This window comes from Rattus norvegicus, chromosome 14 (assembly GCF_021556685.1).
Source record: "Rattus norvegicus strain SHRSP/BbbUtx chromosome 14, alternate assembly SHRSP_T2T, whole genome shotgun sequence".
NCBI classification, from domain to species: Eukaryota; Metazoa; Chordata; class Mammalia; order Rodentia; family Muridae; genus Rattus; species Rattus norvegicus.
In genome coordinates this window covers 32,020,998-32,044,993 of record NC_141547.1, presented here as the reverse complement: position 1 = coordinate 32,044,993, position 23,996 = coordinate 32,020,998, and the positions used below count along the sequence as shown (strand labels likewise).

The 23,996-nt window shown below is 43.5% G+C and overlaps 1 protein-coding gene across 24 annotated transcripts in view; it reads left to right on the top strand.

The window, feature by feature from the left end:
- The first annotated feature begins 2,347 nt into the window (after nt 1–2,347).
- Nucleotides 2,348–23,996, top strand: part of Exoc1 (exocyst complex component 1) — a 49,020-nt gene continuing 27,371 nt past the window's right edge. For 4 of the 24 annotated variants that reach the window (NM_001401335.1, XM_087582963.1, XM_087582974.1 and 1 more), the window contains 11 exon segments: nt 2,348–2,478; nt 5,491–5,624; nt 6,874–7,004; nt 10,111–10,270; nt 13,344–13,364; nt 14,850–15,037; nt 15,957–16,184; nt 16,384–16,516; nt 17,636–17,745; nt 18,461–18,514; nt 21,882–22,031. In NM_001401335.1, the coding sequence (NP_001388264.1) occupies nt 5,501–5,624; nt 6,874–7,004; nt 10,111–10,270; nt 13,344–13,364; nt 14,850–15,037; nt 15,957–16,184; nt 16,384–16,516; nt 17,636–17,745; nt 18,461–18,514; nt 21,882–22,031 (1,299 nt within the window). In that variant the 5' untranslated portion in view covers nt 2,348–2,478; nt 5,491–5,500. 24 annotated transcript variants of the gene reach the window in all.

The window sequence follows — 23,996 nt, the reverse complement described above, 5'->3', positions numbered from 1 at the left end:
GGAGCTGGGGACCGAACCCAGGGCCTTGTGCTTGCTAGGCAAGCGCTCTACCACTGAGCTAAATCCCCAATCCCTCATAATGTTCTTAAAAGGCCTTAGAGATTCAGAAAATATCCAAATATGGTGATGATCAACCAAAACTCCTCTTCTGACTGCATCTTTTTGTAATGTTTCATTTCTCCTCTCATTCCCGCCCTCCAGGGTCAAATCCCCAAACAGAGAAAAATCCAAGGGGAACAGAAGGAGAATTAATATAATTATTAAATATGATCTATTTTACTTTTTACATAAAATAGCTTATCTTTTATATAAATAGAACATAACTTATATAAGTATGTAATTAAATTAGTTAAGTATAAATATAATATAATTTAATATAAACATTTTATTATCATTATTATTACTGCTGTTCTGTTATCCAAACAGAAATATCAGAGGTGGAGAAATAGATACACAAATCTGGAGTTCAGGAGAAGTCTAGCCTTCTAGAATACCACTCACTTCTCAACTCTGAGAATTGTAACATACGGGTAAAAAAAATCAATTAAAAAGACAAAATGACAGCAAAAAAAAACAAAAACAAAAACAAAAACAAAAAACCAACCCACAATCCACCCCCTCCCAAAAAACCACCCAATGGGATTGTCAGTTAAGACATCCAAGGCAAACCCTCTGGAGCTCAGAAGGAATGACATGAGAAATCTACCCAAATATAGAACTCGATCCTGTGAGATTGCTCTCAAATATCTTTGATTAGAAGATAATAATCTCAGTAACAAACAGGTCCCTATTTATTATTTCTCCTAGTTTTCCCAAAAGTCTATCTTTAGACAAATGGTGAAAATACTGTGCATAGCTCATCTCTCATTTTCTTAAGAAATCCATCCTGTGCGCCTAGTCCTAAAGAGATGTGATGTCCCAGGGTGGGTTGGGATCCAAGGGGGTCTTCCCCCTTCTCAGAGAAGGGGAGAATAAGGGAGAGACTTGGAGGTGGGGAATGAAAGGAGGGGCAGGCTGTGATTGGCATGTAAAGTGAATAAATAAATTAATGAGAAAAAACAGCAAAGAAGAGGGGTAAGGGGAGGGCGAGAGAGGGAGGGGGAAGGGGAGAAGGAGAAGGAGGGGGAGGAGGAAGAGGAAAAGGAGGAGGAGGAGAAGGAGGAGGAGGAGGAAGAGGAGGAGAGGAGGAGGAAGAGGAGGGGAGGGGAGGAAGAGGAGGAGGAAGAGGAGGAGGAAGAGGAGGAGGAAGAGGAAGAGGAGGAGGAAGAGAAGGAGAGGAGGAGGAAGAGGAGGAGAGGAGGAGGAGGAGGAGGAGGAGGAGGAGGAGGAGGAGGAGGAGGAGGAGGAGGAGATGATCATCCTGGTAGAGTATGTTATCCTGCCTTCGCAATCACCTTTTCTAGTTCTACCTCATTATGAACTCATTCAGTATAGAATTAAAGCTTGAATGGCCTTTGTACCTGGAAATCAAAGTTCCCAGCACTCAATCCCTGCCAGGGATGTGGCCTAAATGAATCACTTGTCTTATAGCTCACAATCTTGGCATCATTCATGCCTCTCACACTGAAACAAGTATCACCTTTAAAACAAAGATTCTGTTTCAGTATCTGATGTGAGCCGGCGGGTGCAGTTTCTAAAAAGCACCCAGGAAGGTCTGCGCAGTCCGCCCGGTAGAGTATGAAGTGCGTAAGTGACATGGTTCTAGACCTAAACACGTTATGGGAATTAAGTGGGGAGAAATTAAGGATACTAGTGATGTCTAGGTTCCTCTCCCAGAGATTCTGACTTAACTCATTGAAGTGCTCCGAAGAATCTAGAGTTAACAGGATTTTACATATGCAAAGGAGAAAACATTTAATGAGCTCTCAAATGATTTGCCACAAATATCAGAATGGGTACATCTAGAAAAAGAAAATACCACCATTATCAACTCCTCTAATCAGTGGTTATCTATGCTAGTGGTTCTCAACTTTCCTAATGCTGCAACCCTTTAATACATTTCCTCATGCTGCAGTGGGTCCCAACCATTAAACTATTTCATTTCTATTTTATAACTGTAATTTTGCTGCTGTTATCAATTGTAATGTAAATATCTGATATATGGGATATCTGATATGTGACCCCTATGAAGGGATCATTTGACCGCGAAAGACCCACAGGTTGAGAACCACCAGTCTACGAGCTTGCGGGTTCGGTCCTTGCCTTTTCCACGCCCACTGTCTGGCCCGGTCCCACCCATCAAGGCAACGTTCGACCTCCTCCAAGTCCATTGGTCAATCTGTTCCCTTCCATTGTCTCCGTTTCCGGCTCCACAAGATCAACTTCCGGTACAGAGCGGCACGTGACCGGATACGGGAAGTGGCGGCTTCTGGCCGCTTCTTTTCCCAGCTCAATGAAAAGCGTTTCATAGCTGCTCTTGCTGCTGGCGCCCTTGTAGAGTCCGTCTTGGAGCACCAACCTCGGCCGGCCGGCCTCGCGGTAAGCTTCCGGCCGGGGACCGGCGGTCCTGGAGGTGGTAGCCTAAGTGGAGGCAGTGTTCAATCTGCGTCAGGTCGGCCACTCCCAAGTGACACGGCCCACCCACCCTGCTGCCCTCCAGGGCTGCAGAACCGCTGCTGCAGAGCCCGGACTGAGTCCTTACTTCTTCCTGTCCTGGGCTCTGGGAGAAGACGGAGCCCGGAGGCAGCCTAGGGTCAGTCCTCAGTTCCGCCCATCCGGGACAGATTTCATTTTTGCCAAATTAGCGTGGTTTGGGAGAGGAGAACGTGACCTGGCTTCTGCCGGTCCAAATCAACAAATATGTCCTTATAAATCTTCAAAGGGCGTTGCCCAGCCTCTGAGCAGTTTTCGTTTTTTGGACGACAAGTCTTGAGATGTCACTGCAGTAGATGGGCCCAACCCACTAAGGCACTTGCACTGACACACAGTGTAATGATGGCCCTATCAAGGTGCAGGAAGTAAGATACGCGATGAACAGAGGTTAGCTGCCTCTGTAACGGGCAGCCTTGAGGTTTTAGAAGGCGAAGAACTAAAGAGAACCCAGAATATGGGCGTGGGTTTTAGACTTGGTAAATAGTTGTGAAGGCCACTATTAATAATACTGGCATAATATAAAGTTCTGTATAAACATTGGAGAATTCATCACTAACCCCAAAGAAGACTGACTGTCACAATTCTACATCATCCCATTCATGTCTTTCAGATTCTCCACTATACCCCCAGAGTGCTACCTGGCACTTAGTGAATAGTAATATTTGTTGAATTACGTCTAATTTCTTTTATGAGTTATAACCAGTCCTCTGCTGTTTGGCTGTTTACCATGCACGGAGTCTTTAGTATGGTGAATATTGGCCTGAGTTAATTGTTCTGTTTACCAGTTTTTACTGTTTCAATAAAACAGGTTACACCAAGAGGTTGTAGTAAGTACCCAACACACAAACCTGTGTTAGAGCACCCTTCCTCCTCCTCTTCCTCCTCCTCCTCCTCCTCCTCCTCTTCCTCCTCTTCCTCCTCTTCTTCCTCCTCTTCCTCTTCTTCCTCCTCTTCCTCTTCTTCCTCTTCCTCCTCCTCCTCCTCTTCCTCCTCTTCTTCCTCCTCTTCTTCCTCCTCCTCCTCCCAAGAGATGACTGTGGAGACCTAGGAGATGATACTCATGTCCCCATTAGATAGCAAGCACTTGTCTCGTAAATACAGTAAGTACTCTAGACATTTGCATGGGAAGAGCAATGAGGATTAAGACTTTTACTGAGTCAGCTTCATCCAAATGGAGAAATGTACGTTTGAATAGGGAAAAGATAATCTGGCCTGCATGGGAAAGTGCTTAACCAAAGATTTCAAGTCAGAAACAACACAGTGCTTTGAATGCAAGGCATGGCTTGAGAACAGTGGTATAATGAGGACTGGTTTAAAGTTATTTACTAGTTTTTCAGGGAACTTGTAGAAACTTTAAAAAAAGAAAAAGGTAACAGGTGCTATTACTTAAAGGCAGTAAATCTTGGTTGCTTGGTAGCCAGATGGGGGAAAAGTAAATTATATGTAGATGGAGAAGTCACTGCGTACGCTAACAGATTTCACGTTGGCATGGAGGAAGCAATGAACTAGGGCAGAGTTTGAGTCTGGGTTGTTTTCTTATAGATTCGAAAGTTGGAAAGAGGTAACTTGGAGGGAACTATCCCTGGTCTGTTGTTGAGTGCAACAGTATTTCCCTAAATGTTTACTAAGCACTCGCTGTGTGCCTCGTGGCAAATGCTAGGAATATAAAGATGGATAAGATGAGATCCTTGCCGAGAGAGAACTGCTTTTAGTAGGGTCTAGAGTGCACTAGCTAGAAAACACTGGTTGGAGAGCTGCTGCCAGTAGAGGTAAGCTGGGGAACAGAAGAGGAGGAAGGCTTCAAAGAAGATGCAGTGTGTTATCAGAATGGTTGAGGGTGAGTTGGAATTTGCAGTGACAAGAATTTCAGAATGAGGAAAATAGTGAACAAAGCCCAGAGACAGTACAGTAAACTGCAGTGTCCACTTGAGTTTGAGGATAGGATAGAGTATCGCTTTAATGTCACACCTGGGCCCTAGGGCACATTAAGGGGTGTGCCACAAGCTAGAGTCATCTGAAAGAAGGAAACCGCCATTGAGAAAATGCCCCCGTAAGATCCAGCTGAAGGGCATTTTTTAAATCCGTGGTTGACGGGGGCTGGATCATAACAGCAGTTGCATGCCTGACTTGCAGAAGGGACTGCAGGACTGTTCTAAAGCCTCCCTGCCATTTGTGATCCTCCCAGCTGGGTGGGGGAGGCCCCTTCCTCATTGCTTACTGCTGTGTGTCCTGTGGGTTTTTAGCCTTCCCAGCAGTTGAAAGTAGGATTCTTGCCGCAGATGTCAGTCGTATTTCCCAAGTGGTTGATGGTATGAAACCTTTTGGGTTTCTGGTGTGCATCTTTGCAATAGGCAAAGGGCGGCTGCACATGTTTTTCCTTAGCACCATCCACGCCCCCTTTTCTTGTGCGTGGTCTCTCACCAGATTGGCGCTCCAACCATAGGTGAAGTTGTCTGCTCAGTGCACTCCAGGGATCTGCTTGTCTCTGCCTCCCCAGCATGAGGTTGCAGGCAGGCTTCCCCATGCACTGCTTGTTAAATGAGTTCTGGAAACTAACAAGATTGGACTTGTGTCCTCCAATTACTAGGAAACACTTTTCCAACAGAGCTGTCGCCCCAGCTCTATACCGAACATTTTTTCTATATTTATTGGCTTTTTGCACGTGTCTCTGTGTGTATGCTTGCATATATGTATATATGGGTGTGTGTGTGTGTGTGTGTGTGTACTGGTTTCTCTGATTTCATTTCCAAACTTGAAGCTCCATGCTTCTATGTTATAGATGTATTAATATGTTTATGTATTTATTAAGAATTTATCATTCGAGTCATAAATGGAACACTATGAGGGGGGCGGTGCTTTTGTGAATTAGCTCAACACCTTCTCCTAAATGCTTTTCAGCTGAGAGAAGATGACAGCAATCAAGCACGCACTACAGAGAGACATCTTCACGCCCAACGACGAACGCCTGCTGAGCATTGTGAATGTCTGCAAAGCAGGCAAAAAGAAAAAGAACTGTTTTCTGTGTGCCACAGGTCGGTGTTTATTCAGCAAAAATGTGTACTAGATACTTCAGATTTTATTGTGTTTTGGTCGGGATTGCTTTTAAGCTATCATTTAAGTTGTAGGGACTTGCGTTTTTTAATGATGTTTGTTTCCATGAATATGCTTATTTTCTGTGTTGGTAAGCCTTGCTACTTTCTTTTTAAAGTTTTGCACCTTTTTATATTTGTTACAAGGTATTCTTACGTCTGTGTGCTGTTACCAGTTATAATGTAAGATATGATGAAACAAAATTGTATCTTTTTTAAATACACTGTTAGCAATATACTGGTTTAAGACTTTGCTTCCATGTTCTTTATTTGTGTGTAGTTTTCCTCTTGCTACCTTCAGCTGGTTAGCCATAGTTATTAAATAACCAGTGCGTGCCCCTTGCCTTCTCACTAGAATGGTTGTGTGCTTGGAGTTATTCTCTTCTTGAAAACTTTGCAGGAGAAGCAGGTGGCAGTGCTGGACCAGTGTGGGGAGGTGGGGTGATGACACATTTTTGCCCAGCAAGTGCAGTTTAGTGGACATCTTTTCCAAATATTCCTAATCCTGTTACCCTTTAACACAGTTCCTCATGTTGTGGTGACCCCAATCATAACGTTTTTCTTGCTGCTTCGTAACTGTAATTTTGTTTTTATATATCTGTTTTCCGATGGTCTTATGTGGCCCCCAGGTTGAGGACCTCTCCTTTAGTCCGTTTGGGTATGTTAAGGTCTTTAAGAGAGTATTGGGGGTTTGTTGTTTGTTGTTTGGAAAGCCATTGCTTTTTAAATGTATCAGCATTCATTTCAGATCCAAACTCCATTCTGTTGCCAGTCATGTTTTGAAAGTAGAAACTAGAGCATGTAACTTCTCTAATGGCGTCCCTTGCTACCTCCACCGCAGTCCTTGAGAAGCTGAGCACCCATCCTCTGTAGTGACTTCATTCCTGGCCATCTTGTCTTTCTTTGTGCTGTCAGGGTTGACTACCCACTGTTGCTCTTTGTGATGGTGTGAGGCGCTTTCAGGACTCTAGGGACTTAATGTGTCAGTCGTTAGATTTCTCCTCCTGCACTCTGTGAAAGAGGCCTGCAGCTGTACCTCTCAGGCATCTCTCTGCCTCCAGCCCTCTAATCTGACTCAGATGATTCCTTTAGGAGTCTCTGACCTCTGTCCAGGCCCCCGAGAGCCACATTTACAGGAAGACTGAGTAGGTGACTCATGCTAACAGTCGTGTCTGTGTGCTCTGTTCAACAGTGACAACTGAACGCCCCGTGCAGGTGAAGGTGGTCAAAGTCAAGAAATCTGACAAGGGAGATTTCTACAAAAGGCAGATTGCTTGGGCCCTGCGAGACCTTGCTGTGGTAGACGCCAAAGATGCCATCAAAGTATGTTTTCCACAGTCCTTTCTCTTGTGTTCAGGCAGTGTCTTTGCTGTTACACACAGCGTTGTGTGCTGAGGTGATCTAAGCTTTTCTGTGGCTGTAGATCTGCCACCTGCTAGTAGAAAATGCATTCATCTCTACTTCTTCAGCCCCGCTGTTAGACCACTTACAACAATAATAAAACTATGTACATGTGCTGGGACCACTTTTTTACTTTATTAAAGCTACAGTTATGTTTGTGTTCAAACTACAAACTTAGAGACTTAGAGTTAAGTCTCTAAGATAGTCATTGTTTTGGTAAGACTAAAGCATGTCTGTAAGGGAGGCTTCCTTTTTTTTTTTTTTTTTTTTTTTTTTTGATGTTTTTTTGTTTTTTTTTTTTTTTTTGGTTCTTTTTTTCGGAGCTGGGGACCGAACCCAGGGCCTTGTGCTTCCTAGGTAAGCGCTCTACCACTGAGCTAAATCCCCAGCCCCGGAGGCTTCCTTTTTAATCTTCCCGAATGGGGTGAGGAGTCAGCAGCTGATGGAGCCAATCTGGGTATTGGACATTTGTGGGTCAAATAAAGGAAGTGAGACAGGATTACTCACCTTATTTTGAGGTGATTAAATAAAGTTTTAAGGATATAAGCTTTATACCTTTGTTTGTTTGTACTCAAACTACGAGGACATAGCATAATTCAGTAATCCCATTAAAGGGCTACCTGTGTTCCTGGCAGCTCAAGGCAGTTGTCAGCAGTACCCTGTGACAGTCACTAGCGCTCCCTCTCTTCCTCCACTTCCCTGCTGGCCAGCTATGCCCTGGTCACTGCTGTGCGCCTTTGTAGCACAGTGGGCACCGCAGCGCACCCACCGTGCATTGGTGGGTGGTTCAGAGCAAGGCCTGCACCAATGTAACTGTCAGACCTCTGCGGAACTCCACAAGTCACGCCTGCTTGGCAGAAGGCACAAAGAAGAACAAAATGGTAGTGGCATCTGTACATTTTTCTGGTAAGAAAAAATTTTAGTAAGGTAGTCTTTTCCTAAGAAGCACACAGGATTTAGGGAAACGTATAAAGTGGTTTGACAAGTGTGGAGAGGAAGAGGGAGGAGTATTTGAAAAGAAAGTAGTGTCTTTTTAAACTTCAGTACGTGGTTTCTGATCCTGGGGTGGCAGGAGGAGGAAACGTTCTGGGAAGTCTGAAGAAGTGCACAGGTCAGCAGCTTTGCAGACATGCGCCGTGAAGTTCACTCAGCAATGCCCAGCACGGCTCAGACAGACTTCTCTCTGCTGGCTTGTCTGTGTCCTGGGTTTTTGTGTGTTTGTTTCATTTATGTAAGCATCTTGGTGTGTGTTTACTGTAGATGGATATAAAATGGGGAATCTCCATGCTGAGCCTGGGAGTAGCCGTTTCGGATCATGCATTGATTGGTGTGGATGCCACACTGAACACTCGGCCTCATTACTGGCGTGTGGGACTTTGCCAGTGCTCTTGGATAACTTTGTACATAGTAAAGTGACTCCTTTTCATCATAAATACAAGTTTTCACTTAAAATTAGTTTATTCCATTGGGGTGGGGCACATGTGCCATGGTGGCGTGCGTGTGGAGGTTAGCGGACAATTGGTGAGAGCGTCCTGTCCTTCCACCACGTTCAGTAGGTTGTGAGATTGTCAGCCTTTTCCTGCTGAGCCAGCCCACCAGTTCAGGTTGTCAGCTTCTTGGATGTGTAAGCTCTGTTTGTTCAGACGTACGTTGAATACATTGCTAATTTTACCCCTCTCTTATATGACTATGATGTGAAAAGTCAAGTCCTATCCCTTAAAATACCCCATTCTTCAAAGTAATGGTCTCATCTAACTTTTCTTTCCTTGAAAGTCTATTGACCTCCCCTCCCCCTTATCTTTGTAGCCTATAGACCATTAATATGTTAGAATATATTACTGTCCTATCCTGAAGTGCATTTGAGTCTACATTTCAATTCTTTGGAAGTGCACAATACTATACAGTCATGATTGATTTCCACAGAATACTCAAGTAGTCCTAATTGAGAAAGACATACTGCTGTACAGTGGCTGTTCTGGTTAGTTTTTGTCAACTGACACAAACTAGAGTCACCTGGAAGGAAGGAACTTCAACCGAGGAAGTGCCTCCATCCAGTTGGCCTCTCGGCATATCCGGCATATCCGGCGTATCTAGCGTATCCGTATGGCATTTTCTTGCTTGTTGATTCAGGTGGGCGGGCCCAGCCCACCTTGGGTGGTGGCATCCTGGGCAGTTGGTCCTTGGAGGTGTACTAAAGGGAGCCGAATGGGAGCAGGCCAGTCAGCAGCTTTCCTTCATGGTCCCTGCCCTGACTTCCCACTGTGGGAGCTGTGGGATCTTCCTTCCCGAGTTGGTTTGGTCAGAGTTCTATCACAGCAACAGTGAAGCAAACTGAACTGACCCGCAGACTTGGAGCAGGCATAATGTGACTCAGGCTGCCTCGGTCCCCTACACAGCTCTCAGGTGCACTGACACTGTTGCCTTTTGAGAGCCCTGTAATTATTCCATGTTCTCAGAGCAGTAAGCGCAGCCCTTGTTTCTCCCCTTTGGTCTTAGGAAATATATAAGACTTTAGATTAAACTTTTTTCCTTATGTTTTAATCAGGTATATTCTTTCGTTGGGAGTTAGTATCAAAGCACACGTTATCAATGAAATTATGTTACCAAAATTTCATACACAACTTCAAGAAAAAGATACCCATATTAAAGCTAGATAGCATCGCCATGTTACCACGGGGAGACTGAACACAAAGCCATTAAGTGTGTGTAACCCGGCCTTTCACTCCTACACTTTAAGGGCACAGAGAGAAAGTGGTCACTGTGGGATGTTGTCGCTTGGGATGTTGTCGCTTGTTCAGGTTTTGCTATAAATCATATTCCCTAAGGACTTGAAGTCATTTTGTTGATGTGTGTGTAGGAACCAAGCCTGGCCCTGGTACATGTGAGGCAAGTATGTCCCTAGCCATTTACAAGATAGCGGATGGTCTTTTTTGCCTCCCAAGAACAGCCCATTCTTACTTCTTCAGTAGACTTTATAGTAACAGCGAAAGCGACGGGAACAAACCTGTTTCTACACCCTTCATTCTAGGAGAGCCCTGAGTTTGATTTGCATTTTGACAAAGTGTACAGGTGGGTGGCCAGCAGCATCGCAGAGAAGAACGCCTTCATCTCCTGCACCTGGAAGCTGAACCAGCGCTACCTCCGCAAGAAAATCGATTTCCTCAACGTCAGCTCGCAGCTCTTGGAAGGTACAGTGAATGAGAGTCCGCGTAACCCCTGATCACGCTCGACCCTCACCCATCCCGGGCGTAGTGGCACAGGCAGCAGTCCCTCCCTACTTGGGAGGCTAAGGCAGAAGAGTCACAAGTTCAAGACCTGCCTCAGTTCCGAGCAAGCGCAAAGCCAGAGTGAGTCTTTCGGGCAGCTTAGTGAGACACTGCCTAAAGATCAGCAGTGATGGGTAGAGCGCTTGCCTGTGCAAGGACACTGGGTTCAGTCTCAGTACTTAGACAATGCTCACCTGTAAAGGTGCTCCTTGGAGACAACTGCTGTTAACATTTTGACGTATATATTTTTTTCAAGGCTTTTTTTCTATGAATACCTAAATAGAGAAGTTTGCACTTTTGTTTCTTAACATTCTTTTTTCATAGAATGAATTCAGCACACAAAAAAAATTACTAAATACTTACTCCAAATTTCTGTTTAAAGAGCTGTGGGGTAAATGACCCTACAGCAGTACTTTTATGCCTAGCAGTAGACTAACACAATTCTGATGTTATATTGCCCGAGTTTAAATTCTGGCTTTGCCAGCTATGTCCTGGCTTTACATAGTTAATGCAGCCTCAATTTCCCTTATTTGCAAAATAGAGATGATGACAGTATGTAGCCTACAGTCATTATTAATAATACACTCCTTAGCATGTACACATGATGAGACGAGTCTCAGGTGGATAGTAAATGCTCAGTAAATCTCATCTCTTCTTGGCAACAGAACCCTTGGACAGGAGGTTGATGGGGGCATCAGTGATTTGTCTGCCTTTGCAAATGTTGCTGTGGACTGTTTTGTGTGGCAAGACAGTATTAAAGACAGTGTGAAGTATTAAAATGTTCAGTGAGATCTCATACTCTGCACGGTTCTTCCCTAAGGGTGTAATTGATCTATGGAAATGGTTCTTAATGCCCCAGGGATACCTGTGCATATCACAGAAGAAACCAGCTCATTGTTGTTTTGAAGCCGGTGAAGCCCAGGCTAACTTGGAATTCACTGTGTAGCCTGGGTTAACTTTGAATGCCTGGCAGGCCTCCTGCTTCACATTCCTAGTGGGCCATCACGCCTGCCTTTAAACCTTGTTCATGTGTTTACTGGAAGGAGGACATGTGCCTTCCACTGCACTGTGTGGAGACCAGAGGAAAATGCTGTGAAGTTGGTTCTCCTTCCAGCTTTATATGGCTTCCAGGGACTGAATTCAGGTCACCAGGCAAGCACCTGTACACACTGAGTCAGTCTCTGGCCCAGTATTTAATAATTTATGATATACTTTGGAGCAAACCACTTATCTAGCTACTTGCCTCTTTATTGGTCCTCTTTTTTTTATTTGGCTGTGGAAGTTTCTCCCTTCAAAGAGATACCTCTTTCTCAGCAGCTCTACTCTCTCTGGCCTTAGTGCTTAGAAGTGGCAGCAAGCTGGCAGATACATCTGTCAGGCCTGAGCAGCCCCCAGCCCCGCCCCACCGAGACACTGGCCTGGCTTAGGGGCATCAAGGGGCTGCCATGGCCCCAGGGCCTCGGCTGGGTGTGCTGAGGAAATGACCCCCTAGAAATGTGTGGTGGTTTTCCTTGCCTCCAATTACAGATTCATTTGCTTAGAATGACTCTGAAGATTTTTGTTTTGTTTGTTTTACCAATTTAAGTAGGAATATTCTAACTAGCTAATCATCATTGGAAAGCAGGCTATTCTGTTTTCTTCTTTTTTTTTTTTTTTCTTTTTTTCGGAGCTGGGGACCGAACCCAGGGCCTTGCGCTTGCTAGGCAAGTGCTCTACCACTGAGCTAAATCCCCAACCCCTGCTATTCTGTTTTCAAATATTATGTTTCTGGATGTTATGTATCCCTAAGATATATTTTAAGTTGATGTATTTTCAATAGGACAACTATATGAAAAAACGCATACTCTATCACTAAAAAACATTACCAAAAGAAAAAATATTACCAAAAACTATTGCTGATTTTAATGATAAAACTGAACTTTTTTTTAAAGGTACTTAACTTTTCAGTACATACTACCAGTGTTGATGTTTATAAGGATGAGCTCCAGTTGAGACTGGTTTTGAGGATGCTAAAAGTCCTTCAGGATGTCATTTTGGAAAGCATTTCCTGTTGACCAGTAACCATTGTTTTGGTTTAGTGTTCTGGGAAAGCTTTAAAAATGTCTGAAACTAGTTCTCATGGGCCTTCAAGTCACAGCCATTAATCCAGTTTTTAAGAAGTAAATGTCTCCAGGCTTTGGATAAGGAGGGAAACCCTCACTGCAGCCTGCTTTGAAGAGCTAAATAAGCAGCCAAGCCAGTTGGTGCTGTGTAACGCTCGTGCTGCAGCTGCAACTTTGGTAGTTTCCTAAATCACAATGGGTGCTGGAGTCTGAGAGGTGGAGGGGGAAGTTCTTTTTGTCTTAGCCTTCTCTTTTTTTTTTTTTTTTTTTTTTTTTTTTTTTGGAGCTGGGGACCGAACCCAGGGCCTTGCGCTTCCTAGGTAAGCGCTCTACCACTGAGCTAAATCCCCAGCCCCAGCCTTCTCTTTTTTATCCTTTGACTTGCAGCCAGAGTTTTAAACAATCTTCCATTTGAATCCTTGAATGCCTGCTTGTACTACAGTCTCCTGTGTTCGTTTCTTGCCTCCCTCAGTCTTATTCTTTGAAACAGTGTTTTGTGACTAACCCTTTGTGAGGGAGTGTCCTGGCAAAGCTTTGGGCCTTGAGTGAAAATAACTACACTAAACGCATGAGTCAGAACTGACCTAAAAATAATCCCCAGGAAAGGATTTGCTTCCCAGCTTTCCTCTTCAGGACTGGTCAGCACTGTTTCCGACGGACTGAGAGGGACAGGGACATATATTTTGAGACGATGAATAAGAAAACAAACCTGCACGTTTAGCTTCTCAGGATCTTCACGGTGTAGTTGGTCTTGATGTTACCCTGAGACGCCAGGTTTAGCATGAAGTTCAAATGCAATGTGGGTAGTAGTTAAGTTTTAAGTCTGTGTACTTTTCTACCCAGCTAATACTCTTTGCTTCCTTTCCTCTGCTTTCTTCATCCCTTTACTCCAGAACTGCCTAAAGTTGCAGAAGGTGCGTAAGCCTCTTCTTCTATTCCGTGTGTGTGTCACCCACTCTGTCACCCATGGGTTGTATAGTTCATGGATAAATTTATTACCAAGTCCATATAGTAATAAAGCTAATAGCACTACTCACCATTAGCTTCCAAAAGACTGTCTCAGGGAAAGGAAATACTCCGAATGTAGTTTTGATGACGTAAAGCACTTGTTTTTCCCCAATGTTTAGTGTAGTGCACTGTGGTGGGCTATTCAGGCAGTACCTGCCCTCTAGTGGTTAATATGGAATTACATCTGAGAGTTGAGCATCTGCACAGGGTACGAAATCGTCTCAATGAAAAGAGAAGGAAGATAGCCATGTTTCTCTACAAGTATTTCTAGAGTGCAATCTATAATTGCTTATGTCAGAAATTTTAACCTCCTTTCCCCTTTAAGACATAAAGAAATATGCCTAATATATTTTCTTCTTCAGAGTAAATATTGTCTCACTTAGAATTAACAGGTTTTTGTTTTGCGCCAACAAATGTACTTCAAGTCATGCTGACTGGAAATACTCACTCACAGTAAGTTAACAGACACTTGGAGCATGCCGACTTGCGGTTTAACTCCCGCCACAGTCAGCTTAGAGAATCAACAGCTTTTTAGAGCTATAATTAGGGCTAGAGTGATTTCCCTTTCTCCTCTACCCACACACTGTGTGCTCCTTTCCCCACAGTGGATCAAGATGAGGCCCATCGGGCTGACTGACCTCTCATTTGTTAGGAAGCTGGGAACTACACGGTTTTATAATTTCATGTCACCATGTTGCTGTTCTCAAGTTACTTAAGGAAACCCCTGCAGTTTATCTTTAGCTATTCTGTCTGTGCATGTGAAATTTTAAAACAACAAAAAATAGAAAATACAGTCAATATTTTCAGTGTTCACAATTTCTTGTGGCTAATACACCTCTCACTTCAAAGTTATTTGAAAGGGGTGTGTGTGTGTGTGTGTGTGTGTGTGTGTGTGTGTGAGAGAGAGAGAGAGAGAGAGAGAGAGAGAGAGAGAGAGAGAGAGAGAAGGGGGAGATTTAGAAAAAGATGGAAATAGCAAAAATAACAAGAGGAAGTGCTACACGTTCCCATGTTCACAACCCATCAGTGTTTTGTTAGAACAGCTCCGGGGAGAACAAGAGAAGTTAGATTCATTTCTTCATGCTTTCTAATTGAATTGTGTTGAGCGATTGTGACTAAAGCCCATGCTAATTAACACTCGTAAGTCCATGAGCGCACTAGGCTGCATGCTTTCCATTACTCTTAGGACCTAACTTCACATCATTGTGATCCTGTGTGAAAATGAGGTGTGAGACTTCTTTTCATACATTCTGAATCATTTTTCTATCCTTCTTCATCTACTAAATGTGTCCTGTGTGTATAATCGGTCTTAACTAGCTATCATTTCAACGTCCTTGTTATAGTTCTTCACATTTTTTGACCTCTTTCCTTCCTTACCTTTTTATCTTAAGAATCTGTTCCAAGCGGAGAGAATCAGAGTGTGGCAGGAGGGGATGAAGAAGCAGTAGATGAGTACCAAGAGTTAAATGCAAGAGAAGAGCAGGATATCGAAATAATGATGGAAGGCTGTGAATGCGCCATTTCTAACGCTGAAGCCTTTGCAGAGAAGTTGTCCCGAGAGCTGCAGGTGCTCGATGGGGTAAGAACTCCTCATGTGCTATAAATGACTGCTGCAGGGAATTGAGAGGCTGGCCAGCTCAGGCTTTCTGCCTCAGCATGTGAGCTCTGAAGTGGGGTTACTGTGTCTCTGTAAGCTGTTAGCAGCTGTTTAAAAGATGAACCAGGTGCTGAGGAGATGACTCAGTGGCCAAAGCGCTTGCCATGCAAACTGAGGACCAGGGTTCAGACCCCCAGACTTAAGTAAATACCAGGGGGGCATGCAGTTCTTCTGTTGTCCCAATGCTTGTAACTCAGAGATAGTGAGTCCCTAGGGCAAGCTGACTAGACTAGACCAATCAGGGAGCTCACACACACACACACATACACACACACACACACACACACATCTCCCTCCCTCCCTCCCTCTCTCCCTCCCTCTCTTCCTCTCTTCCTCTCTTCCTCCCTCCCTCCTTCCCTCCCTAAAAACCATTTCCAATGAAGACATTTGGCTAAGGCTAAGATTTTAGATTTTGGAATGTTCTTAATATGCGATGGTGGAAGAAAAAAGGTAACCAGATACCACCTTAGGGGTTAATTCTCCTAGGCTCTGAATAGTTCATTATCAAAGAGTAAGCATTTTTTGTTGTTGTTGTTTTTAAGAAGGTAAAAAGGACAAATTATCACGAGAGAAATGTAGCTGAAATAAATGTGGGGAGCAGGGTAAATGTGGGAGAGGGAGCGGGATCTAGAGCTTCATTAGAACAGAGCCTCTGATATCTGCACAGTTTCTGAAGCATGCTCTCAGACCTCAGTGCAGAGGCCAGTGAGCCTTCTACACTCTGTGTAGAGCGTGAACTGGAAACTTGCTGACTAGACGCACAGAGCTCTGGCCGCCCTTCACCTCTGCTCTCGAACACAGTCAAACAGCAAGAGCTGCTCAATTTTCTTTTACTTTGTAGGCCAACATTCAGTCAATCATGGCCTCTGAAAAGCAGGTGAACATCCTGATGCAGTTGCTGGATGAGGCCCTACAGGAGGTGGACCAGATTGAACTGAAACTGAGCAGTTATGAGGAAATGCTCCAAAGTGTAAAAGAGCAAATGGACCAGATCTCCGAAAGCAACCACCTGATCCACCTGAGCAACACGAATAATGTGAAGCTCCTGTCTGAGATAGAGTTCCTTGTGGTAAGCGTCTTCATAGGCGACCAGGGGGGCAAAGCAGGACGACTAGTAATGTCGTGTAAAGCTCATGTATGAACCAACCTCCTTGTGAGATCAGGATTTAGAGTCATTGCAGACTGAGTGATAGGCTTGAGTAGCGAGCGCCCTGCCTCTATTTCCCCCACAATTACACGTGCAAGTGATATGTTTGAATATGTTCCAGAACCACATGGACTTGGCCAAAGGTCATGTAAAGGCCCTTCAGGATGGAGATCTTGCTTCTTCCAGAGGCATTGAGGCCTGCACCAATGCTGCTGACGCCCTTCTGCAGTGCATGAACGTCGCCCTTCGACCAGGTGTGTGCTGTAGCCATAATAAAATCTGAGAACCCAGACTAACACTGGGACTTGGTAGAAATACTTTGACAAGAAGTAACTTGGGCTAAGTGATTTAGGGTTACTTTATTAGCTATACAAATGGGTTTAACAGATTCTCCAACAGATTTCTATTAACACTAACTTTTTCATTTCAGTTCCTTCTAGTGGACCATCTTACCTTCACAATCTATCATTCTGATCTATCTAGTTTTACTTTTGGTTGGGGGCTTAGCATCTCACTACATAGCCTAGGCTGGCCTCAAACCTACAGTGCCCCTGCTTCTCAAGTGCTAAGAGAGCAGGCAGGCACCACCATTCAGGGCTTTACCATAATCCTGTTTAAAATGTGACTTTATTATTGAATGTGTACACACATATATGTGCACGTGTACACTGTGTGTAACAATGTACATGTTGAGGTCACAGGGCACCTTTGTAGAGTCAGTTCTCTTGTTCCACCTTTACGGGGCTTCTTGGGGTTGACCTCAGGTGTCCAGGTATGTGCAGGCACCTTCACCTGCAGAGCCATCTCACCGCCCTGTCAGTCTCTGCTTCTTTAGCAGAAGCAGGCGAGCACACGTAGACGCTGGGCCAGGGCAGAGAAGATGGGGTTTCCTAGGCAGTGGTTCCAGAACCTGACTGTGCAGTCAGATCAACTAAGCACTCATTGAGAAAGATTACCAGGCAGATGCTGAAGAAGAACCAGTATGTTGTGTTACTTTTCCTCCTTTTTAAATTTTATAGAGCAAATAAAAAAGCTTTGGATTCTTCAAAGGTTAAGTCTGGGTATCATTAGCATAGTATAGATCTGAGCTACAGCTCAGTGAGAGACCGTTTGCCTGACATGCACAAGGCTCTGGGTGCCCCGGGGTCAGGGGAGGATGGGCATGGAGGGATAAGCATGGAGAAAGGCCAACAAAATGGTCCTCAAGAAGAGGGGTTTGCTGGACAGCTGGGTGACCTGAGTTGGATCACTCGAACCCATGCAAAGGTGAAGGCTGAGAAGAGAGTCCACAGAGTTGTCCTCCGACCTCCACATGCACACTGGGAGACTGCCTGCACGTACCGAGTCACTGAGGGACTGTTGTTCTGACACAGGCCATGACATGCTCCTGGCCATCAGGCAGCAGCAGCAGCGCTTCAGCGAGCTGAGGGAGCATTTTGCCCGGAGACTGGCCAGTCATCTCAACAATGTTTTTGTTCAACAGGTAATTTTAATTTACTATTAAAACTGACATGTTTCCATTGGTCATTTATATGTTACCCTAAACTGAAATTCCCCCAAATATCGAATGTGTTCACTGGGGCTATAGTGTATTCCTTCACACGTGTCTGTGGTTTTAAGACTTTGAAATCTGTGCATAGTTCCTCACAGAAGTACCTTGGACTTAGGTGAACCTTTACACAGACGCCAAGCTCCTTTCAGCAGAAACTAACCCTAGGAGTCAGGTAGCTCCATTCATAGTTACATAAACAGTTGGCAGGCACCTGTTAACTTTCAGCCTTTGTGTGCTTCAGTGTTTCAAGGTGAGAATCAGACTTGGGTCCTTATCTTTAATGTTTCATAGGTTGTGTAGTCAAATACGGCATGTTCATGTAAGCATAACAGTTCAGCTGTGAATTTTAGTTGATTAAGTCTCCATATTATAAACTTGCCTCTCTTTTTGGAAAGAGTTGTTATAATTATCAATATGGGAGTGATATTTTAATAATGCCACGGGCACCTTATAAAATTTGAACAAAAGATATTTTAATAGTTAATATAATTAGATTCTTGTGGGGGTTTTTTGTCTTTTATATTACCCATATTGAACAGAAAAATCAGGAGAAATCTTAATAATGAATAAATTCTCTCTGAAGACATCAGCTTTTCTTTGAGGTATCCTGAAATGATTGTCTTTATTATATCTTATTTCCAACTAGTTCACTCAGGCCCTCCTTCAGCTCTATAGCAGGTCCTACTTTCTTTCCGTTCCTGTGAGTACATCAAATCCGCTCAAGCTTCTGTCATTTGTTTTCAGATGTCTATAAAGTTTGCCAAAGTTAGCAGCAGAGTATTTATGCTTTCAGCTTAACTTACTGATTGAAGCTACCCATTAACTATAATTGTAATGGTTTTTAAATGTCCCATTTATCCAGACAGGCATTAACCACGTTCTGCTTGCCCTTCTCCCTGTCTCTCAGCTCCTTGGTTTTTTCAGTAATTACTTGTTGGTGGTTGAGGTGCAGAGTGGACACTGCTTTGGGATAAATGCTACTGATCCTGTCCATGAGCAGCCCAACATGCAGGGCAGGGAGACAGACACCCTTGGGAATGCAGCTGTCACTGTGGTTTTATTAAGCATGGGAGGGGGAGATTAGGGCAGACGCCCTCAACATTTCACTGAACTTGAAAGTGGCAAGAAGTCAACTGAAAAGTCACATAGGACACATTTGTCTTAGTTTATTGTTTTTAATGATATTGGCAGTGATGCTGCCCATGTGTGTAATGATGACAAGAATGTCTGTCAGCTGACAGTGGTCCTTTTGCATCCTTAACTATTGGTTATCAAGTGCAGTTATTCATTCCCTCTGCTTCTTTGCCTTTTAAACTAATGGCTTTGTATAAAATGAATGCTCCTCATTCCTGAAACTCTAATATGAAATGTTAACATGTGAGTGGTGCATGTTAAAAATGAGAATGTTGCAACAGCCTGTGATGTGTTGTTGAAAATGGCAAGGAAGATCATCTCTGTCAAAGTTAGTCATCGGGTCACTAGCAGAAGGGCTAAAGAGCATGGAGATTTCCATTCCAGACGGAGGGAAAAAATTGCTGGGAGGTTTGGACTAGCATATGATGGTGTGCCTCTGTCACTCCCACCTTAGTTGCCGTGTAATAACAGACAATGAAAGCATACTCCACTTGGACTAATATTTGGCTGTAGTAGGTAGCTCCGTGGTAACTTTTATTAGAAGTTCTAGTATCTAAGTGGATGCAGGGCACATGCTTTTAATCCCAGTACTTGGGAAGCAGAGGCAGACAGTTTCTGAGTTTGAGACCAGCCTGCTCTACATAGAGAGTTTCAGGCTAGCCAAGGCTACATAGTGAGACTGTTTCGAAAACAAGTAAAAATTATAGTATTGTGTGTGTGTGTGTGTGTGTGTGTGTGTGTGTGTGTGTAAAATCTTATAGCTAACCAAGTGTTTTTAATTTGAATAACCTGTGAACTACGTTAGTCATAGAGTTGTCATCATTTTAGATGAGAAGTACATTACCAAGGATATTGTATGGATTCAAATTCCTGCATGAAAGGTACCTAGGCAGCGGGCACTCAGTAATTCTGTAATTATTGGTGGTAACCTTTTATTTTATATAATAGAAACCTTTAAAATGTTCAGTGTTTTTAAGCATGAAGAGCAAAATTCTTTATATTTAGTGACTTATATTTGATAATTTTTGTAATATTGATTAAATTAAGCAACTTAAACAATTTTACAATTTCATGTCCTTATTCTGGAACATTTTATCTAAAATTGTATTTCTAATAAATCCACTCTATCCTGACAGTAATAATTAAGGGTAACAATAATAGATATGGGAAACACCAGTTTCTTAGTGTTTGAGACATGAAAATGCTGAGAACATTTAGCATAGTAACATCTGCAAAGAGCTTTGTAAACTGAGAGGTCCTCCACAGGATTGCTAATAATTAATTCTTCACTTCCCAGGAGAGATTTTTTTAATCACTTAAAAACTTTGTCAACTTGCAACAATGTAACTTAACATTCAGTAGATGGAGTAAACAGTTATACAAATGTAACTTTGTGTCTTGAGTCACTGAGAAAAGTTATGGAGAAGAATATTTTGGGTGATGAGAGCATTTGCCACAGGTTGCCCATTAGCACAGTATTTAGGACATTTGTGAAAAGGAAACTCTCTTCTCTCTGTCAGCACCACTCGGTAGGTAAGAGACACCAGGACACAATCCTGAACCTGTAAGCGTAGAGTTTATGAACACCTGTGTCTTCAGTGCGATTCTCAGAACTCTTCTGTAATGTGATATTCAATCAGCCATGACAAGTGTAGAGGTGGAGACAGAACAGTGGTTCATAATAAAGTGTATAAATTACAAGTGATAAATCTTTCAAATTAAAATAATTTAATTCTTTAAACTCAGGATGTTAACCAAACTATTGTATTTCAGCTAGTACCTTAGGTGACTTCACTAAGAAATTAATTATCCAGCTCCTCTCTCTGACTCAGCAGCCTTTGTAAATTTAATAGTTTCCCTAAATACAGAAATAGCCTCTAACTAGGCAGCTCAAACGAACTGATGAACACAAATGTGGCTTGTTTGGCCTTTGCTTGCTTGGTGGGAAGTTGTTTCGAGTAGAATCTGCTCTGCAGCTCCTCATCTCTGAGGTGCTCGCTGACTTAAGTCCATCACGTAGGCTGACTGAAGAGGAAGAAAGAGCTAGGCCGTTCAACAGAGGTCTGAGATGTTACATTTGTATAGAGAGATACACACACAGCCATTGCTATAGGCACATACACTCAAGAGCTAGCTGGTAGTTATCAAGTTTTGATTCTGACTCAGTGCTTTTGTTTAAAGGATTGTAAAGGAGGACAGAAGTTAGCCTTGGTTGAGCAACACTCCAGGTACAGCTTTCCTTCTGTGTGAACCGAGTCACTCAACACCCTGAGCCTCGGCTTCTTCCAGAAGATAGGGTTAATCGGCCAATAATCTAGCAGTCTGTATTTTTCTAAAGCAAAAGTTAAGACATAGGATCTAAGACTGTTATTAACTTATTACCCAAAAATGTCAAGGTTTGAAATAGTCATATGCAGTAATTTGACTAGCACATCACTTTAATGGGAAAAACAGAATTATATTGTTATTAGGGTTTATCATAGAAAGCCCAAGGTATGGCCATCTGGAGTCCTTACAAACTTTAAATTTCATATCTTGTGCATTGTTTTATCTGTTGAAAAGTCTAGTTCTAGTGGGAATCTCATTAGACTGTTTTGGAAAGACTTTGGTATGGTTCCTAACACAGTCTGTACTGAGACGTTTATTTGCTTAGTAAGTTGTAATGTGATGTAGAGATAAGCTTTAGACAGCATCCTCAATTCTTCTGCAAAATGAAGTCAGTGAGGCACGATCCCAGCCACCCTTGCCTGTTTGTGAGTATTAATGGTGCTAGGATTCCGAGGATACACAGGACGGTAGAAGTGGACAAGTAAGTACTCAGTTTTCATTTTTCCTTAATTGAGAGGTTTTACGATTACTTGGTCTGTTTAGGATTTCCTGTCCTAACAGTGTTCCTGAACATTCCGTCATACTTACTCACTTGTTTACCCTAGGGTCACGATCAGAGCTCAACCCTTGCTCAGCACTCTGCTGAACTGACTCTGCCCAACCACCATCCATTTCATAGAGACTTGCTCCGCTATGCCAAGCTGATGGAGTGGCTAAAGAGTACAGATTATGGAAAATATGAGGGACTGACAAAGGTATGGATTTGATGGCAGGTACTCACTGGACCTATAGTAGAGTCTTAGGTTATATGTTTTGTTCTTTAAGTTTGAAATACTAAAGAATGTTTTTGACAAAGCAAAAGATAATTGAATTTCTGAGTGCTCATATGTTTACTCAAATAAAAAGAGACAAACTTTGAACTTCACTGTAAAATAGGATTAAGCCATATTATAACTTGAAATATTTGTCTGTTTAGTCCAGTGTTGTCATGAGCAATGCTTTTTTCTGTTTTCTTTTGTGTGGATGTGTGTGCGCATCTGTGTGCACTTGTGCAGAGGTCAGAGGATGACATTGGGTATCTTCCTCTGTTGCCGTCTGCCTCGTTCTGTTTGGATGGGGTCTCTTGTTGAACCTGGGACTCATTTTCACCTAGGCCGGCAGGCCAGCAGACCCCAATGATCTTCCTGTCTCTGCTTGCCCCTACCACTGGGCTACATGGTCCCAGCCAGCTTTTTTTTTTTTTTTTTTTATTGTAGATTTCTTTTTAGTTCCATGTATGTGTCTGAATATGCCAGCATGAGTGCCAGGGCCTACAGAGGTCAGAAATGGTGCATCCTCGTGGAGTTGTAGTTGCAAGTGGTTGTGAGCTACTTGGCGTGTGCTGAGAACCAAGCCCAGCTCCTGTGGAAGAGCAGAGCGTGCTCTGCACTGTTGAGCCATCTCACCAACCCAGATCTTTGCCTGGATGCTGGGTTCTTACGCTTACACACATAGCAAAGCGCTTTTACCCACCGAACCATCCCCTTCACCTCTTCTGGGTGATCTTTTTTATAGACATTTGGAAGTATAAACATATGTAAGGGAATTCTTTACCTCCTCAGAATTTCTCACCTGTTGGGGTTTTTGTTTGTTTGGTCTAAAGAACAGGTGGTGGTGGGAATATCAAGTAGAGGAGCAGCTCCAAAGTCAGAAGAACTGGGATGAAACTGAACTCGGCAGGATTGGTCACTAGAACAGTGTCATGTACTCGTGACTACAGTCCGGGCATCTGAATCATTGACTCAGCATATTCAGTATCTGTGCTAACATTGTTGAGTGTTGGAGATTTCTCAGTGAGAGAAACATGCAAGCACTTGCCCTGTCAGAGTGCATATCCTAGCAGAAAGACAAAAAGACGTTAACTGTGTAAGAAAGCAGCACTGCGAGCTTCTGGAGAGAATTCGGGAGATGCCTGCGTTTGGAGAAGGGTTGGCTTTTCAGTACAGTGGTCAGAGACAGAAGGCGGGGCGGTGTTGGGCACTGATTATAGAGGTCAGAGAGGAGTGAACAGTGGTTCTGCCACAGTGCATGCCCAGTGCCCACTGTGGTGGCAGCAGTTGTGACCTGGGGATGGAGCCTGTGTGGGCCAGCAGATTTTAAGCATCAGAGGGAGTGGTCTTACTGTGTGACATTGGAGAGGGACGAACAGTGTGTGTTAAGGAATAGAATGATGGATCCACCTTAGGCTTAAATAATCCATCAGCAAACTAGTTACCTAAAGCCGGTAGTCTCTGGCATGTATGTATCATCTTCAGAACCTGGATATCAGTGTCATTAGAAAGGCAGAGAAAGAATTGTGATCTACCTGTTATGATACTAGCAAACCAACCCCTTCACGCTGTCATCCGACACCCCTCCCTCACTGTCACAGTCTCATCTGACACCCCACACACACCATCACACTCTCATCCGACACCCTACACACACACCATCACACTCTCATCCGACACCCTACACACACCATCACACTCTCATCCGACACCCTACACACACCATCACACTCTCATCCGACACCCCCCACACACCATCACACTCTCATCCGACACCCTACACACACCATCACACTCTCATCCGACACCCTACACACACCATCACACTCTCATCCGACACCCCACACACACACCATCACACTCTCATCCGACACCCTACACACACCATCACACTCTCATCCGACACCCTAC